This window comes from Anarhichas minor, unplaced genomic scaffold (genome assembly GCF_050575085.1).
Source record: "Anarhichas minor isolate MPS153535 unplaced genomic scaffold, ASM5057508v1 ptg000012l, whole genome shotgun sequence".
NCBI lineage: Eukaryota > Metazoa > Chordata > Actinopteri > Perciformes > Anarhichadidae > Anarhichas > Anarhichas minor.
Window position 1 is genome coordinate 6,645,161 of NW_027466458.1, and position 12,639 is coordinate 6,657,799.

General features: G+C 41.9%; 1 protein-coding gene across 1 annotated transcript; it reads right to left on the reverse strand.

The window, feature by feature from the left end:
• Window positions 1-4,833: 4,833 nt before the first annotated feature.
• On the reverse strand, window positions 4,834-10,053 carry pycr1b (pyrroline-5-carboxylate reductase 1b). The gene is made up of 9 exons (XM_076090513.1): window positions 9,899-10,053; window positions 9,254-9,347; window positions 8,769-8,839; window positions 8,436-8,615; window positions 7,982-8,089; window positions 7,719-7,832; window positions 7,268-7,360; window positions 6,587-6,750; window positions 4,834-6,300 (listed from the first exon to the last, which is right to left on the reverse strand). The coding sequence occupies exons 2-9, from the start codon at window positions 9,318-9,320 to the stop codon at window positions 6,123-6,125; spliced, it is 975 nt and encodes a 324-aa protein (XP_075946628.1). The 5' UTR covers window positions 9,321-9,347; window positions 9,899-10,053; the 3' UTR covers window positions 4,834-6,122.
• Window positions 10,054-12,639: the final 2,586 nt, after the last annotated feature.

Genomic DNA, 12,639 nt, shown 5'->3' on the forward strand with positions numbered 1-12,639 from the left:
GAATGTGGAGAAAGTACATATATAGAGATAAGCTGTTGTAACACACAGTACACATATGACTGTATTGGCTTGAGGATATTCACAATTCACTATAGAGGTTTTTCAAGCTGATGAACTTGATTATGGAAAACATCTAAGTGACATGTAGATTCATATCGTTGTACTTCCTCTAAAAGAAGGACATGATACAGCAATATCAAAAATATCAGTATCACTCTTTACTTGCACAAATACCGCAGATATTTACCTCTTTTCTTGAGGCTTAGTTGTAAAGAACTTGCATTTAGAATGTAACAGTGAGACAAAATGTGTTTTGTGTTGTAGATTTCTTTAGGTATACTAACTGATGTTTTTGTTATTTTGCAGTTTTGTCTGGTTGGCTATCTGACAACTTTCTAATCCCACTTTTCCAATCTGTTTTAGTTCAGAAGCTAACTGAAAGCCATTAACCTCTATCATCCATCATGCAGCATCCATCCTCAATTACAGTACAATTTAAAACCAAACCACAACAATTAGGACCCATGTACAGAGTAGCGTATCAATACTCCATTTCCACTTCTGAGGAACTAATGACTTTCAATACAAGACAAGAAAGCACTCAACCAATATCAGCAGCCTCCATCCATCCATCCATTTATTTCTGGATAATGCCACTAAATAGCTGGTATTTCAACGACTGATACCTCCACCCGGGCATTCACAGGCCAAAATGTTTAAAGTAAATCTCTGCCAGGCTGCTGAAGGTAAAGACACATTTTGAAATGACACTTAAAATGTGGTGTGATATTTAAGAAATTACTAATATCTATCCCAAAAGTAATCACACAGCCTGTTTAGTTATTGTAAGTTGTTATGAATTGTGTTTTCAGGATGCATTAGCAATTTTTCATTCAAAGAAACTCCAGACGATTTCTCAGCAAAGATAAGAGCGCAAGATGTGTTTCTTATGTTATGGGCATGCCCTCACTGCAGATGAATACAAGCTCTAGATGAGATGCAGCATCCTGCATATTGAGGAAATATGCCTGAATAAATGCTCCTTATACTGTAGGCAGACAGGCAGTGGTGGTAAGTAACTAAGTACATTTACTCAAGTACTTGTATTTCCTTTTATGCCACTTGACAATTCTGTGGCAAATATGTTTTTTACTCCGCTACATTTATCTGACAGCTTTAGCCACTAGTTTCTAGATTCAGGTAATTAATACATAAAATCAACTTGAGGTTCAGGATTATTATAGATTAAGCTACTGCACAGCATATAAAGTAGTTTGAATTCACCCCAAAGTTAACTGCAATATCAAAGGTGCTCTATACGAGATTGGAGCATTTCTATTGCCTCTAAAGGGCTCTCAACATGGCGACGGCTGACCAGGCAGCTCGCGGCTAACGGTGCTTACAGCGCTAACGGAGTTTACAGCGCTAACGGAGCAAACAAAATTCAAAAGACAGAGCTAGCTGTGTTTACCTGAAGGGGGAAGCGGAAGGTGGGTGCTGTACGCTTCCGCGACGACACCGTCGGTCAGGACGGCCTCATCAGCTGTAAACATATGAACACGGTGCAGAGTGGCGGCCGCGAGCTAACCAGTGGGGCACGCTCAAATGATTGAACATGCATTAAAAGCACGCGCGGCCGGCCCGGCTATGTCAACAAAGCACAGAGAAGGTTGGATTACAAAGCACAGAGTGACTTCATTCTCTGCTCAGGTAGACATTACCCACTATGTATTCACATATGTAATAGTGGTTTGCTGCTATATTGATGCTCTGAGTATCAAATTCATTTAATGCATCAGGAACTAGTTTTATATCACTCTGAAATGGAGAATTCTGCATAATGAGCACTTTCAGCTGCAGAGCTTTCACTTTTAACATAGTATTTCTAGACTTTCTAGTCTTGCTACATTTACTAAAGTAAAAGATCTGAGTACTTAATCCACCACTGCTTGTAGGCCCTCATTGAAGCCAAACCAGTGAACAACTCTTGATATGTCAACACCGAGGTAGAGGTGGAGGTGCAATTTACTCAAGTGCATTTATATTTTGAGCTACTTTTGAGTATTTTGAGCCGAGTACTTCCATTTCATGCTACAGTATACTTTTAAAATATTGTAGTTTTTACTCAACAATATTCAACAGCTATATTATTACATTCATTACAAGCATTTAATAAAATATGTATCTTCTTTTTTATACAAACAGCATGTAAAGTGGTTCACCTCGACTAGACAAAACTCTGTAAATGTGCAATTTGTGTTGCTGCTTTTACTTAAAAGATCTGAATAAGAGGACAGACACTCCTTCACACCTCTGTGCATGTCCGACTCCCAGATAACCGTCAGTAGACCAAAGCTGTGTGTCCCCAGGAATCCTCTGCACATTGCAAGTTGGCTTGAGAGGGAAGCCCATACTGCAGATTCACTCACTGTGTGGTAACTGTTAGAGCTTCCTCTTTCTGCAACCGTTTCACCAGACAGCTGCTCTATGCTGATACTGTATCAGCCAGGAGATCATAGATCAAACACACACACACACACACACACACACACACACACACACACACACTACTGACAATACAGTGGTGCACAGTGAAAAAGAGGAATATGGACTTCTAACACCTCTGTCCCTAGCTTGCCTCTTTAGGTTTTTCATTATAGAGGGGATTAGGTGGTGGTGGTGATGGAAGGAGAAAAACAAAGATAAAGCTCTTCAATCTATTCACTCGTCTTGATTTCTGGTACTCCCTCTGGCCCTGATACCATATGCAAACAACCATGTTACTGCAAAGGTCAGTGATTACATTGATTGAATGGAGATGACAGGTAGCATCTGGCCTACCTGTGGATAGAAATCCCATGCTGGGCAGCGCGTGCACACGCGCACACACACACACACAGTAAAAACTTTAGTCTCAGGATTATCTGCCATTGAACTGCCATTTTAGACCCTCCGGTGTTAAGATGATTGACACAGAGCACTTCCTCTTCACCTTAGGTGGAGGAGAGGTGCTCGTAGCTGCCTGACCGACAGAAGGTAACAGAAGTCTGATAATGAGAGGCAAATGGAAGTCTTTCCAGGAATGGCTAATCTTTATAGACAGAGCTCGGAGCATGCGGAGAATAACCTTTCACAATAAAAGGGGGATTACCGAGACACTTCAGCGGCGGAGGAAAAACCATTGCACGCACAAATAAACAGCCCGAGTGCACTAAGAGCACGCGGGGCGCAATTTAATCAAGGGACACTGGTGTGTGTATTAGTTTAAGGAAAATAAACTAATCCTACAACAGCTACAAATTGTTCAATTATAATGAGAACGCGGCTCTTCACAAACCATCACTTTTCTTCCATCATTTTTACTTCGCCATTATGCACCTGTGTGCTGCCTCAATAGACCAACAGGCCTATCTCACTCCAACACAAAGTGGCATCTGTTAATCCAACATGTAGCAGCCTGGAGCGTCGGAACGGGCCCAAATATCTAGACTTCAAGTCTGCTGCAATCTCAGAACATACCGAAAGGTAAGTGCTCTTCTGTCACACCAATTCTGAACACACTGATATTTAGTTTCTAAGCTTGCAGCACCCAGCGGTGGAAAGCAACATGTATTAATGTGCTGTACTTAAGCACACCATTGAGGTTATTACTTGCGTATTTCAGATTAAGATTTCACATTTAAAACGGACTACGGTAATCGTATTAAAATTCAAAGCAGTCATGCAAAGATTACAAAAAGGCTGTGTCTAATTGCGGCCCCTTCTAACATTGGAGTTGATTTCATTTAAATAACCATTTGAGGCCCAAAAAGTTCAGAAAAGAGAAAAGTAAAAAAAAAAAAAACAGAACTTAATTTGTGCAGATCTTCTCTCCTCATCCCTCAGATTTATCTGGTGACCCTTTGGAGGGGTCCGACCCCTAGCTTAAGTACCATTATACTAAACTACCAAAGTGTAAATAAATTAGTTAACATTTCGCCTCGAGAACCTTCTAGACTAAGATGTTACTTACGTGGAGTTACACACAGATGACACAACCCAATAATGTCATTAACAATAATAGATAAGTCACAGTGGACAGTACTCTAGAATGCTTTTGATTCTCAATCAGTGGCATCAATCCATAAGTACATTCAGCTGAAAACACATTCATACATAAGTAGGATATTTCATACAGGACTTTGTAATGGATTACTTTTACATTACATTATGAGTATGTGTATTTAAGGAAAGGTTCTTTTCTTATTTCGTTACTTAATACTTGTGTTAAGAACAATAGAAGAGGAGAAGGTTGGATCGGCAGAGAAATCCATGATCCCACTCATTGGTCATTTGTCCTGCTGACAAACAGCTTCTAAAATTGGACTGCGTTTCCTCTTACAACAGCCAATCACAATGCCCCTCCAGGCCAGAGACCAAAACACATTTATCTCTCATGACTTAAGGCATATTCATGCATTTTTGGGAGAGGAATCGGATTGAGGAGACTCGAGGGGCCAGAGGAGACAAAACAAGAATGTTTTCGATGACTAGTGGGTGCAACGTGTAACTGTGCACTACAGCTAATGCTATTTACTAATAGGTGAGGTGGTGTAGGTACAGCTGAGTCAGTCCAGGGTCAATTTTAAATCACTCAACCTGCAGATATGTGGAGAGGGTAATTTGATCTAGAATTGCACAATCAGGTGATTTGATCATAGGGCGCCATCTGCAGGCCAGGGAGCATCTTAATTACACACTGATGAGTCTGGTCAGTCAAACACAGAGTTGGGTAAAACAAATGGAGCAAAATAGCACGGGACACAAAGCGACACGGAGTACTGAGAGTCAAACCAGATTTGGAACAAAAATATTTATGATCCTTCTCGTTTAATATTAACTTTTTGACTGGCACACTCAATGGTTGATACGCCCCCCCCCCAAAAAAAAACAGTACATACATTTAACCTTATGGGGATAACAATATAATGAAGATTACAAAATACACAGTTAGGACAGATTGACGTAATGCTGATCCATCAGAATCTATAAGAGTACTTATCTTCATATAATCGTTTCTGTGTAGATGAATGTCTCGTAGGACCTTCAGGTAACAACATCCCATTCCTTTATGAGAGAAAACGTAACAAGTGCCTTTCTATTGTAAAACATCAGGAGGTTCAAGATGTGGGTTTATAAACCCAAGATGTCCTCAAACAGGAAATAATAAAGGAAAACTAAACGGAGATGCACCGATAGATGTCGGATACAGACTCAAACAGCTGGATCGGGTATCGGTGACGATGAGTCAATGTGGTATTGGATACCATTATTTTTGATAAATAACAATTCAATACATTTATATCTATGTGTGTATTTGTTATATTGTGTTTTATACAGTTAAGAAAGCAATGTTTAAGTCGAGCCTGATGTTGCCTTACACATAAAAGAATGATCCCCGTCACTTCCACACGGTGGAATACAGCTTATTAATCAAACACTGGTATCGGAGCGGCGCCATCGCTATCGGGACTGAAGAAGTCTGATCGGTGCATCCCGAATTTTAAAGCTTGGAATGAACTTAATACGGGAGAAAACATATTTAGTGGTTCCCAGGGTCAAAGGCACAATGTTCTCAATGTGCTAAAAACAAACATTGTAACACTGAAGGATTATTATTAATAAAGAACAAAATCCATCTTCAGTCTTTTTAAACAGTATAATACTGTCTGTACTAGCGCAGACAAAAGAGGTGTACAGGATGATTTACATTATGGCTTGGCTTTAAAATAAAGACATTAAAGACGATCATTAAGAGCGTGATGGTCTCCCAGCAGCCATCTGCTGCCTGCGTGTACCAGGATCCCATGAAGGCCCACATGGTCGTTACTGTGTGACAGCTCCGGATAGTCTTGATCTCAAACACAGACTACAGATTGTAAATGCACTTTAGACAGTAATCCTGCATCCCAACATAAGGCTATAACTGTCTACAAAGCTCCCAGAATGCACCTGTGCTTGTGTGTAATGTGGTAGTGACACTTGCAGGTCCAATGTCCGCATGGAACTTCTGCATGAATAAATAATTTGGTATTAAGAGATTTGGATGTGTGCTCAGACCAGATGTATAAGCGTGTGTGTACTCAGTTCTTCTTCTTGATATTGGGGCCGCGATTGTTAAACAGGCTGAGCCCCGACCTGCCGTTTGCATTAGTCACTCCGCTGACTGTAACTCCGGGCTGCTGGAGCACCTTGTCCAGCGTAGTCTTCTTAATGGCTGCTGGGGAGATGCGCTCCTGGTCGGCCAGAAACTGCAGCTCCCTGTGAGAGGAAGAGAAAGCCTAGTGTTTAGATATACAGCACAAATACAGGTGTGTGTGTGTGTGTGTGTGTGTGTGTCCTTCAGTGCTACAACTATAACGCCTGCAGACAGCTACAGAGTTTTAAGTTGTATGTTATGGGATCAGAGTATCTCAACGTTGGAGTGAGGAACCCATGTCGGATCACTTGCCATACTAACAGGGTCAAGAGAGAATTGCAAATATTGAAATGTCTATTTTTGTAAGAAAGAATCATTAATATTAGTTCCTAACTGCAACTGTCTCACCGTGTCCTAATGCATGAAGCCTCCACTGCGTTGATCAGGAGGCTGCGGAATCCGCCGCTCTCCATGACGTGCAGGGCGTGGATGGTGGCGCCCCCTGGAGAGCACACGTTGTCCTTCAGCTGGCCGGGGTGCTCGTCCGAGTCCAGCAGCATCTTAGCGGCTCCCTGAAGAGAAACAGGAACACGACAAAGAACTTAACAAGTGGAAGGAGGCGAGGGATTGGATAAAGGGCACTGTGGTGTTTACTTGTACACAGTCAGGGGTGCATGGTGCATCCTCTGCAACACCGTTGTCCTCAAAACATTATGTAGCATTTAAGGAGATCTATCTGCAAAAATGGAACATAATGTTATCACATTTGTTTTCTTTAGTGTTTATCACCTGACTTATGAATCGTTGTTTCATTACCTTAGAACGAGTTTATATTTACATATAGCCGGCCGCCATGCGTCTACTGTGGCCCAGAACAGACAAACCAAACACTAGCTCTAGAAAGCAGCCATTCACATTTTCACGACCGCCACCGGAGTTCTCCTGCTCGCTTGGCACATTGGGAGAAGTTTCAGTTGGTGGCAAACTGCAACATCACCGCTAGATGACGCCACATCCTACACATTGCACCTTTAAACAATATCTTTGTTTATTAATCAGGCTGAAAACAGTATCAAACACACAACTGACCAACAGGGCCTGAGCTCCAAGTCTGACAGCCAGTCTTCTGGGCAGACCCATCTTCACTCCTCCGTCAGCAAGAGCATCCAGGGCTGTGAACGCCTGTTATAAACACACACACACACACACACACACACACATATATATAGAGTTGTAAGTTTGTTTTCCCTGTCGGCAAGTAAATCTCTATGCAGACAGATAAAACCCACAGACACAATTATTCTTAATTTCCTCAACAATTCCACTACACACCTTTACCTGCTAAGTAGGCATTTGACGCGAGCATTTTTCTGAAGCAATGAATAAAGGCAATACAAGCCATCACCACAGCTGGTCTACGTTGTACGTCATATGCTCCCATCTAGTCTATTTTAGGATAAAGGATTACACACAAAGTGATGGCTTCCTTCTACTCTGGTTCTATGCATCAAACCTCACACACAGCTCTGAAGTTACTTACGTAGGCCGGTCCACTGCCACTCAGCCCAGTGACAGCATCAATGAGGTCCTCCTCCACCTCCGTACAGAAACCCACGCTGGCCATCAGCTGCTCCAGCAACTTGCCGTCCTCCACCTAAAAGAAGGACGACAACATTTGGGTAATAATGCAGAAGAATTAGTCAAAGCAAAAGGTCTTGTTCAACCTTCTTGTGCAGCTTTTTTGATACTTCTATCTGAGATCCTAAAAACATATTTGACTCTTGTATCAACAATGCACTTTACCAGAGCATGCGTCCCAGTAGCGTACACTGTAGCTCCCTCTCTCACCACCACCGGGGTATTCGTCATACACCTCATGACTTTAGGAGCTTGACGATACTGAAGCAGCTTCTGTAAATGGAAAAAACACGATAGGAGTGTAGAGGAGGCAGGATGTAGGACAATGTTCTTTAACTTGTTTGGAAGCATTGATGAAACTTAACTTAAGACGATGGAGGAAAAAGATAGAAACACACAGACAGGGAAACAGTATTTGACACAAAACCGGTCCTGTCCAGTGTACAAGCTTAAACCAGTTTGCCTTCATGTAAACTGGCTGAACCGGCATTTGTTATAACATGTTCGGCAGATTAAAAAGTCTGGATTAAGCTGCATGTCTGTGGTGTCCGCAGTATAACCGAGGCTTTACAGCACACGAGAGAGAGAGAGAGAGAGAGAGAGTGTAACAGTGGCTGACCTTCTCTATGGAGCTGATGGTGACGCCTGCTGCACAGGAGACTATGAGGTGACGGTCCTCGATGTCTGGCCCAATCTCATCCAGAACAAAGGGGATGATGTGGGGTTTCACGGCCAGGAAGAGCACGTCACTCTTATGTACCACCTCTTTGTTGCTTGACGTGAGGTTCACCCCCATTTTCTGTAGGAAAAAAACAGGGGAAGGCAGACAGGTGTTATTACAGCAACATGCACACATTACAAGCCCTTGGACAAGCCCACACTCGCACCAATGTTTCCATTTAAACTCCCATTTCTGGACATCACACTACAAAGCCCACATTTTTCTTCTCACCCTCAGGCCTGACACTGTGGGCAGCTCGGAGTCTGGGGAACTGGCTGTGATCCTGTGTGTAGCAATCACACCTGGGGAGGGAGACAGGAGGAAGTGGAGCGTTAGCCAAGAGGATGTACAATGAGATGTGAAATGAACACTGTAAGAGAAGACGAATGAACATGGCACATAAGCACAAGAAACTAAAACAGTCTAAAGAGGCAGGAAACAGATAAAGTGCCATCTAAAACGTAAAAGAAAAGAAATGCAGGAAAGGACTTTACAAACGCTTTATGCATAAAATAAACTACAATACTCCATATACAAGATTTATGCATATCTGTGCAAACATGGTCATGAATGTAGTTGTGCAACTCTGCAGGCTTTATTCAGGTAAAAGAGGGGGGGGGGGGGGGGTTCTTATCTAAGCTGAAATACGATTTGATTCATCAGTGAATTTAGATGCAGTAAAAGGCAAATATTGCACAATAAAGAAGTGGCCTCACCTGCAGCCGTGAACCCTTTCACCAGTGCGTGAGCCAGCTGGCCCGCTCCAATGAATCCAACACTCATCCTGTCAGATGATGTGGCGTCTCTGACCTGTGAAAACAGCCACTGACCGTCATGCATTTCAAAGTACCAAATATACGAAAAAACAACAACAACTTAAAAACACCATTTATATACCGCGTGCCTTTCAAAACAGACCTGGAGCTGGTCCACAGACAGCTGATGCAACACCTCTTCTGATTTTACTCTGATATGGCACATTATGTAAACTACTCTACATTAAAATAAAGCTAATTAGCATTAAAAAACGTTGTGATCCCACAGATTCAGTTTGTAGCTCGAGTAGATGGAACAACAACATGAAGTGTAATCTGATTACATCTTCTTGGTGAAGCCTTATTCCTTGATTTACAGCTGAGTTTGCAACGTTGCTGTTCATAAACCACTGGCTTATGAAAGTAAACCCTGTTTCACTGTTGAGTTCGCCTTTTAACAAGGTTTAATATTCGTTAATGTAGCCAGTGCTAACATTAGCTCTCCAGTTGATGCTGATAGCATGTCCTAGCCGCTCTGTTAGCTAGGTGTCATGACCAGGAATGAATGAGAAACACGACGCATTGATAACACGCAGAGATAGTTACCTTTCCCTAAATGTTCCGACGGAGGTTCCTGAGTTGCCAGGTGTACGTTGACTGTGTACCGGCGTGAGGAAAAAAACAGAAAACACTACTTTTTTTTGTGTCAACGTGGCTTCCTCTTTACTCGTGAGACATAACTGTAACAGACAGCGACACGGGCCAATCACGACAGACACGCGCTGATCTCCTGACCAATGGGGACTTAGATCACGCGTTTGGGCGGGGTTTGTAGTTATTGACGCCCAGTTGCATCAGTTTTCTGGGCGGTTGTTAAGCGGCTACACCAGGGAGAATGTAGGTTAAATATAGGAACCGTGAGGTGTAAAGCAGGTTATGTTTATATTACTGACAGTTTCCATTCAGACCATGTATGTCTGATTCAACACAGATAGACTGGACGTTTAGTATGTGAGTGGAGAGGAGAGTGCTTATCTTACAATTATGTCACTATACAATATAATCAGAGCTTACTGTATACCTACTGTACTTATAGCCTATACGTGTACAGCTTAGTCTTTTATGAAACCGGCCTCTTTGAGTTATTACAGAGGCCATACCTCACTACTCCAGTGTTCAAACACACCCACACTCAAACCAGAAAGATAATACAGTCTGAGTCATATATGACCTGTTTTAAAATAAACCAACATTGATGGCAGAGTTTTATCAGGTGGCATTTTTATTGACTACACCTGAGGAAGCCAGCTATACATCTTTAAAAGAAGATTTTCACTATCAATTAGTCGGCTGAATATTTTGTAAATTAATGTAATATTGTTTTGTCTTTAAAGTGTCAGATAATAATAAAAAACAAATGTCCGTCACAATTTCCAGAGCTGAAAGTGACATAATTAAATGTAATGTTTAATCCAACCAACTCTTGTCTTTTGTTGAAAGGTGAGGTTGGCGGTTCGGTTGGTGCCCTTGAGCGAGATACTGAACCCCAAGTTGCTCCCAGGCGCTTTACAGCAGCCCACTGCTCCTTGATGCAAAGGATGGGTTTAAATACTGAGGTACAATTTCATGTATGATCCTGAATATATATGACCATTGTAATAAAGTTCAAGTTCTGTCATATATACGAGAAAGAAAGACATCAAAGCCTCAAATTTGAGATGCTGGAGCCAACACATCGACCTTTCACATGCCAACAGAAGTGCTTGAAAGCTAACTTGAAATACTCCGTCATATGTTCAGGGTTTATTATTTTGAATAGAATGCACTGAGATTTGAAGATGACTCACCAAAACACTTCAGGGTACCAGAAGTGGTTTGTGATATTTGAGGGACCTGAATTTGAATGAAGAATTGTTATTCTAACATGAGACTGTCGACCAGTGCTTCTTCCTCTGCCCTTAGATTTGACAGAATCTGAAATAAAGCAGAGTCGGATGGCGCGTACACTAATGAGCCACGGCTCTCAAACACAGTTTGGCTGCCTATCCCTTGGTAGTTCACCAATGCATATTCTCAAAATAAACCATGAACTTGGCTTGTAACTGTCAGTTTGATGCTAAAATCTCCCCTGTCCACATTTTAATAGGACTAACCCTCTTGTCTATCTGCCTGTTTCTTCCTCTCCGTGTTTCTCATGCCATGCCATGCCAGACTAAATTTATGCTCCACAAGAGGTGCTGTACGTCTCCTTTGAGGGACCTCATTCCATTTACTTTCCCATGGTGCTGTTGGACAGGAATGCAGACTGAGGGATTGTATATGCTCCTGTCTATATATAAAGCAGAAGGCATGTCCTTCCAACAGCACCAGCTGTTAAAATACTCGTCCTCTTCAGTCAGCTGGGCAGTGTGATATCATTTCATCAGTTTATTCTCTACAGGTGAACACCCAAAAACACCCAAACGCAGTGAGACAGTCTTTTATTTTAGCCCAGGGTCGTCGCAAGGTACTTTGGATTACTGAGAGATTAGTTCAAATAGATTTAACTGTCCAATGTTCTGTCAATTTGTGTCTCCTTTCATGATGGTGTAAAGGCTGTTTCATGGATAGATACTAAATCACTTGATTCTGTTGTATTTTAAAGGGGCGCTCCACCGAGTTCACATGTTAAAGGTCCAGTGTGAAGGATTTAGTGGCATAGTCTGCGCCGCCAAGACGACTGTGATTGGTTTAAAGAAATACAAAACTCTGAGCATTTCCCCCCCCCCATAACAGAACAGTAATGTGTGGAGCCAGACCGTTCCTTAGCGCTGACACAGCGCTGTGGAGATAGGTCCGGCTGTGTGAGACTTAGGTCAGAGTGACGTCATCAGGGTTATCTCAGCTTGGGCTTGAGATATTTTCTTTTACAAACTGGAGGCGTGTGGTTTGAAAGACGTGGCATTGAGGAGGCAAAGAGGTCTAATTGCATTATGGTAAATGTAGGATTCAGTGTTTTTGAAACCTTAGGGACTTAAAGTCAGGATATGTCAATTATTTTAAAAATATGTCTCTTGTGAGTGCCCCAACTTTGCCCCAATTGTGTAATTTTTTGAGTGTAATTGCAAAATGTAAAGTCTTCCTTGAGTCAGTATACTTTTTAATTCCTCAAAACAGCACAGAGGAACAATATGATTATTATTCCCTTCTGATGTTACAAAGTGCATAAAAACAGATGGAGAAGTGTATGAGGGGGCATCGTGTAACCTTCCCCTTGTTGCTTCAGCTTTTAGAAAAATGACTCCCAAAACTATTCTCCGAAACTAATCTCAAACAAGCTGAACATTTCAATGATGTATCCCTGCAAC

Excerpts from the sequence above, each read along its gene's own strand:
- pycr1b (XM_076090513.1), bottom strand. The coding sequence starts at position 9,320 with ATGAGTGTTGGATTCATTGGAGCGGGCCAGCTGGCTCACGCACTGGTG. Across the intron at positions 8,616-8,768 it reads CCACAGTGTCAGGCCTGAGG|AAAATGGGGGTGAACCTCAC; the intron begins GTGAGAAGAAAA and ends TTTTTCCTACAG. Across the intron at positions 6,751-7,267 it reads TTGGAGCTCAGGCCCTGTTG|GGAGCCGCTAAGATGCTGCT; the intron begins GTCAGTTGTGTG and ends GTTTCTCTTCAG.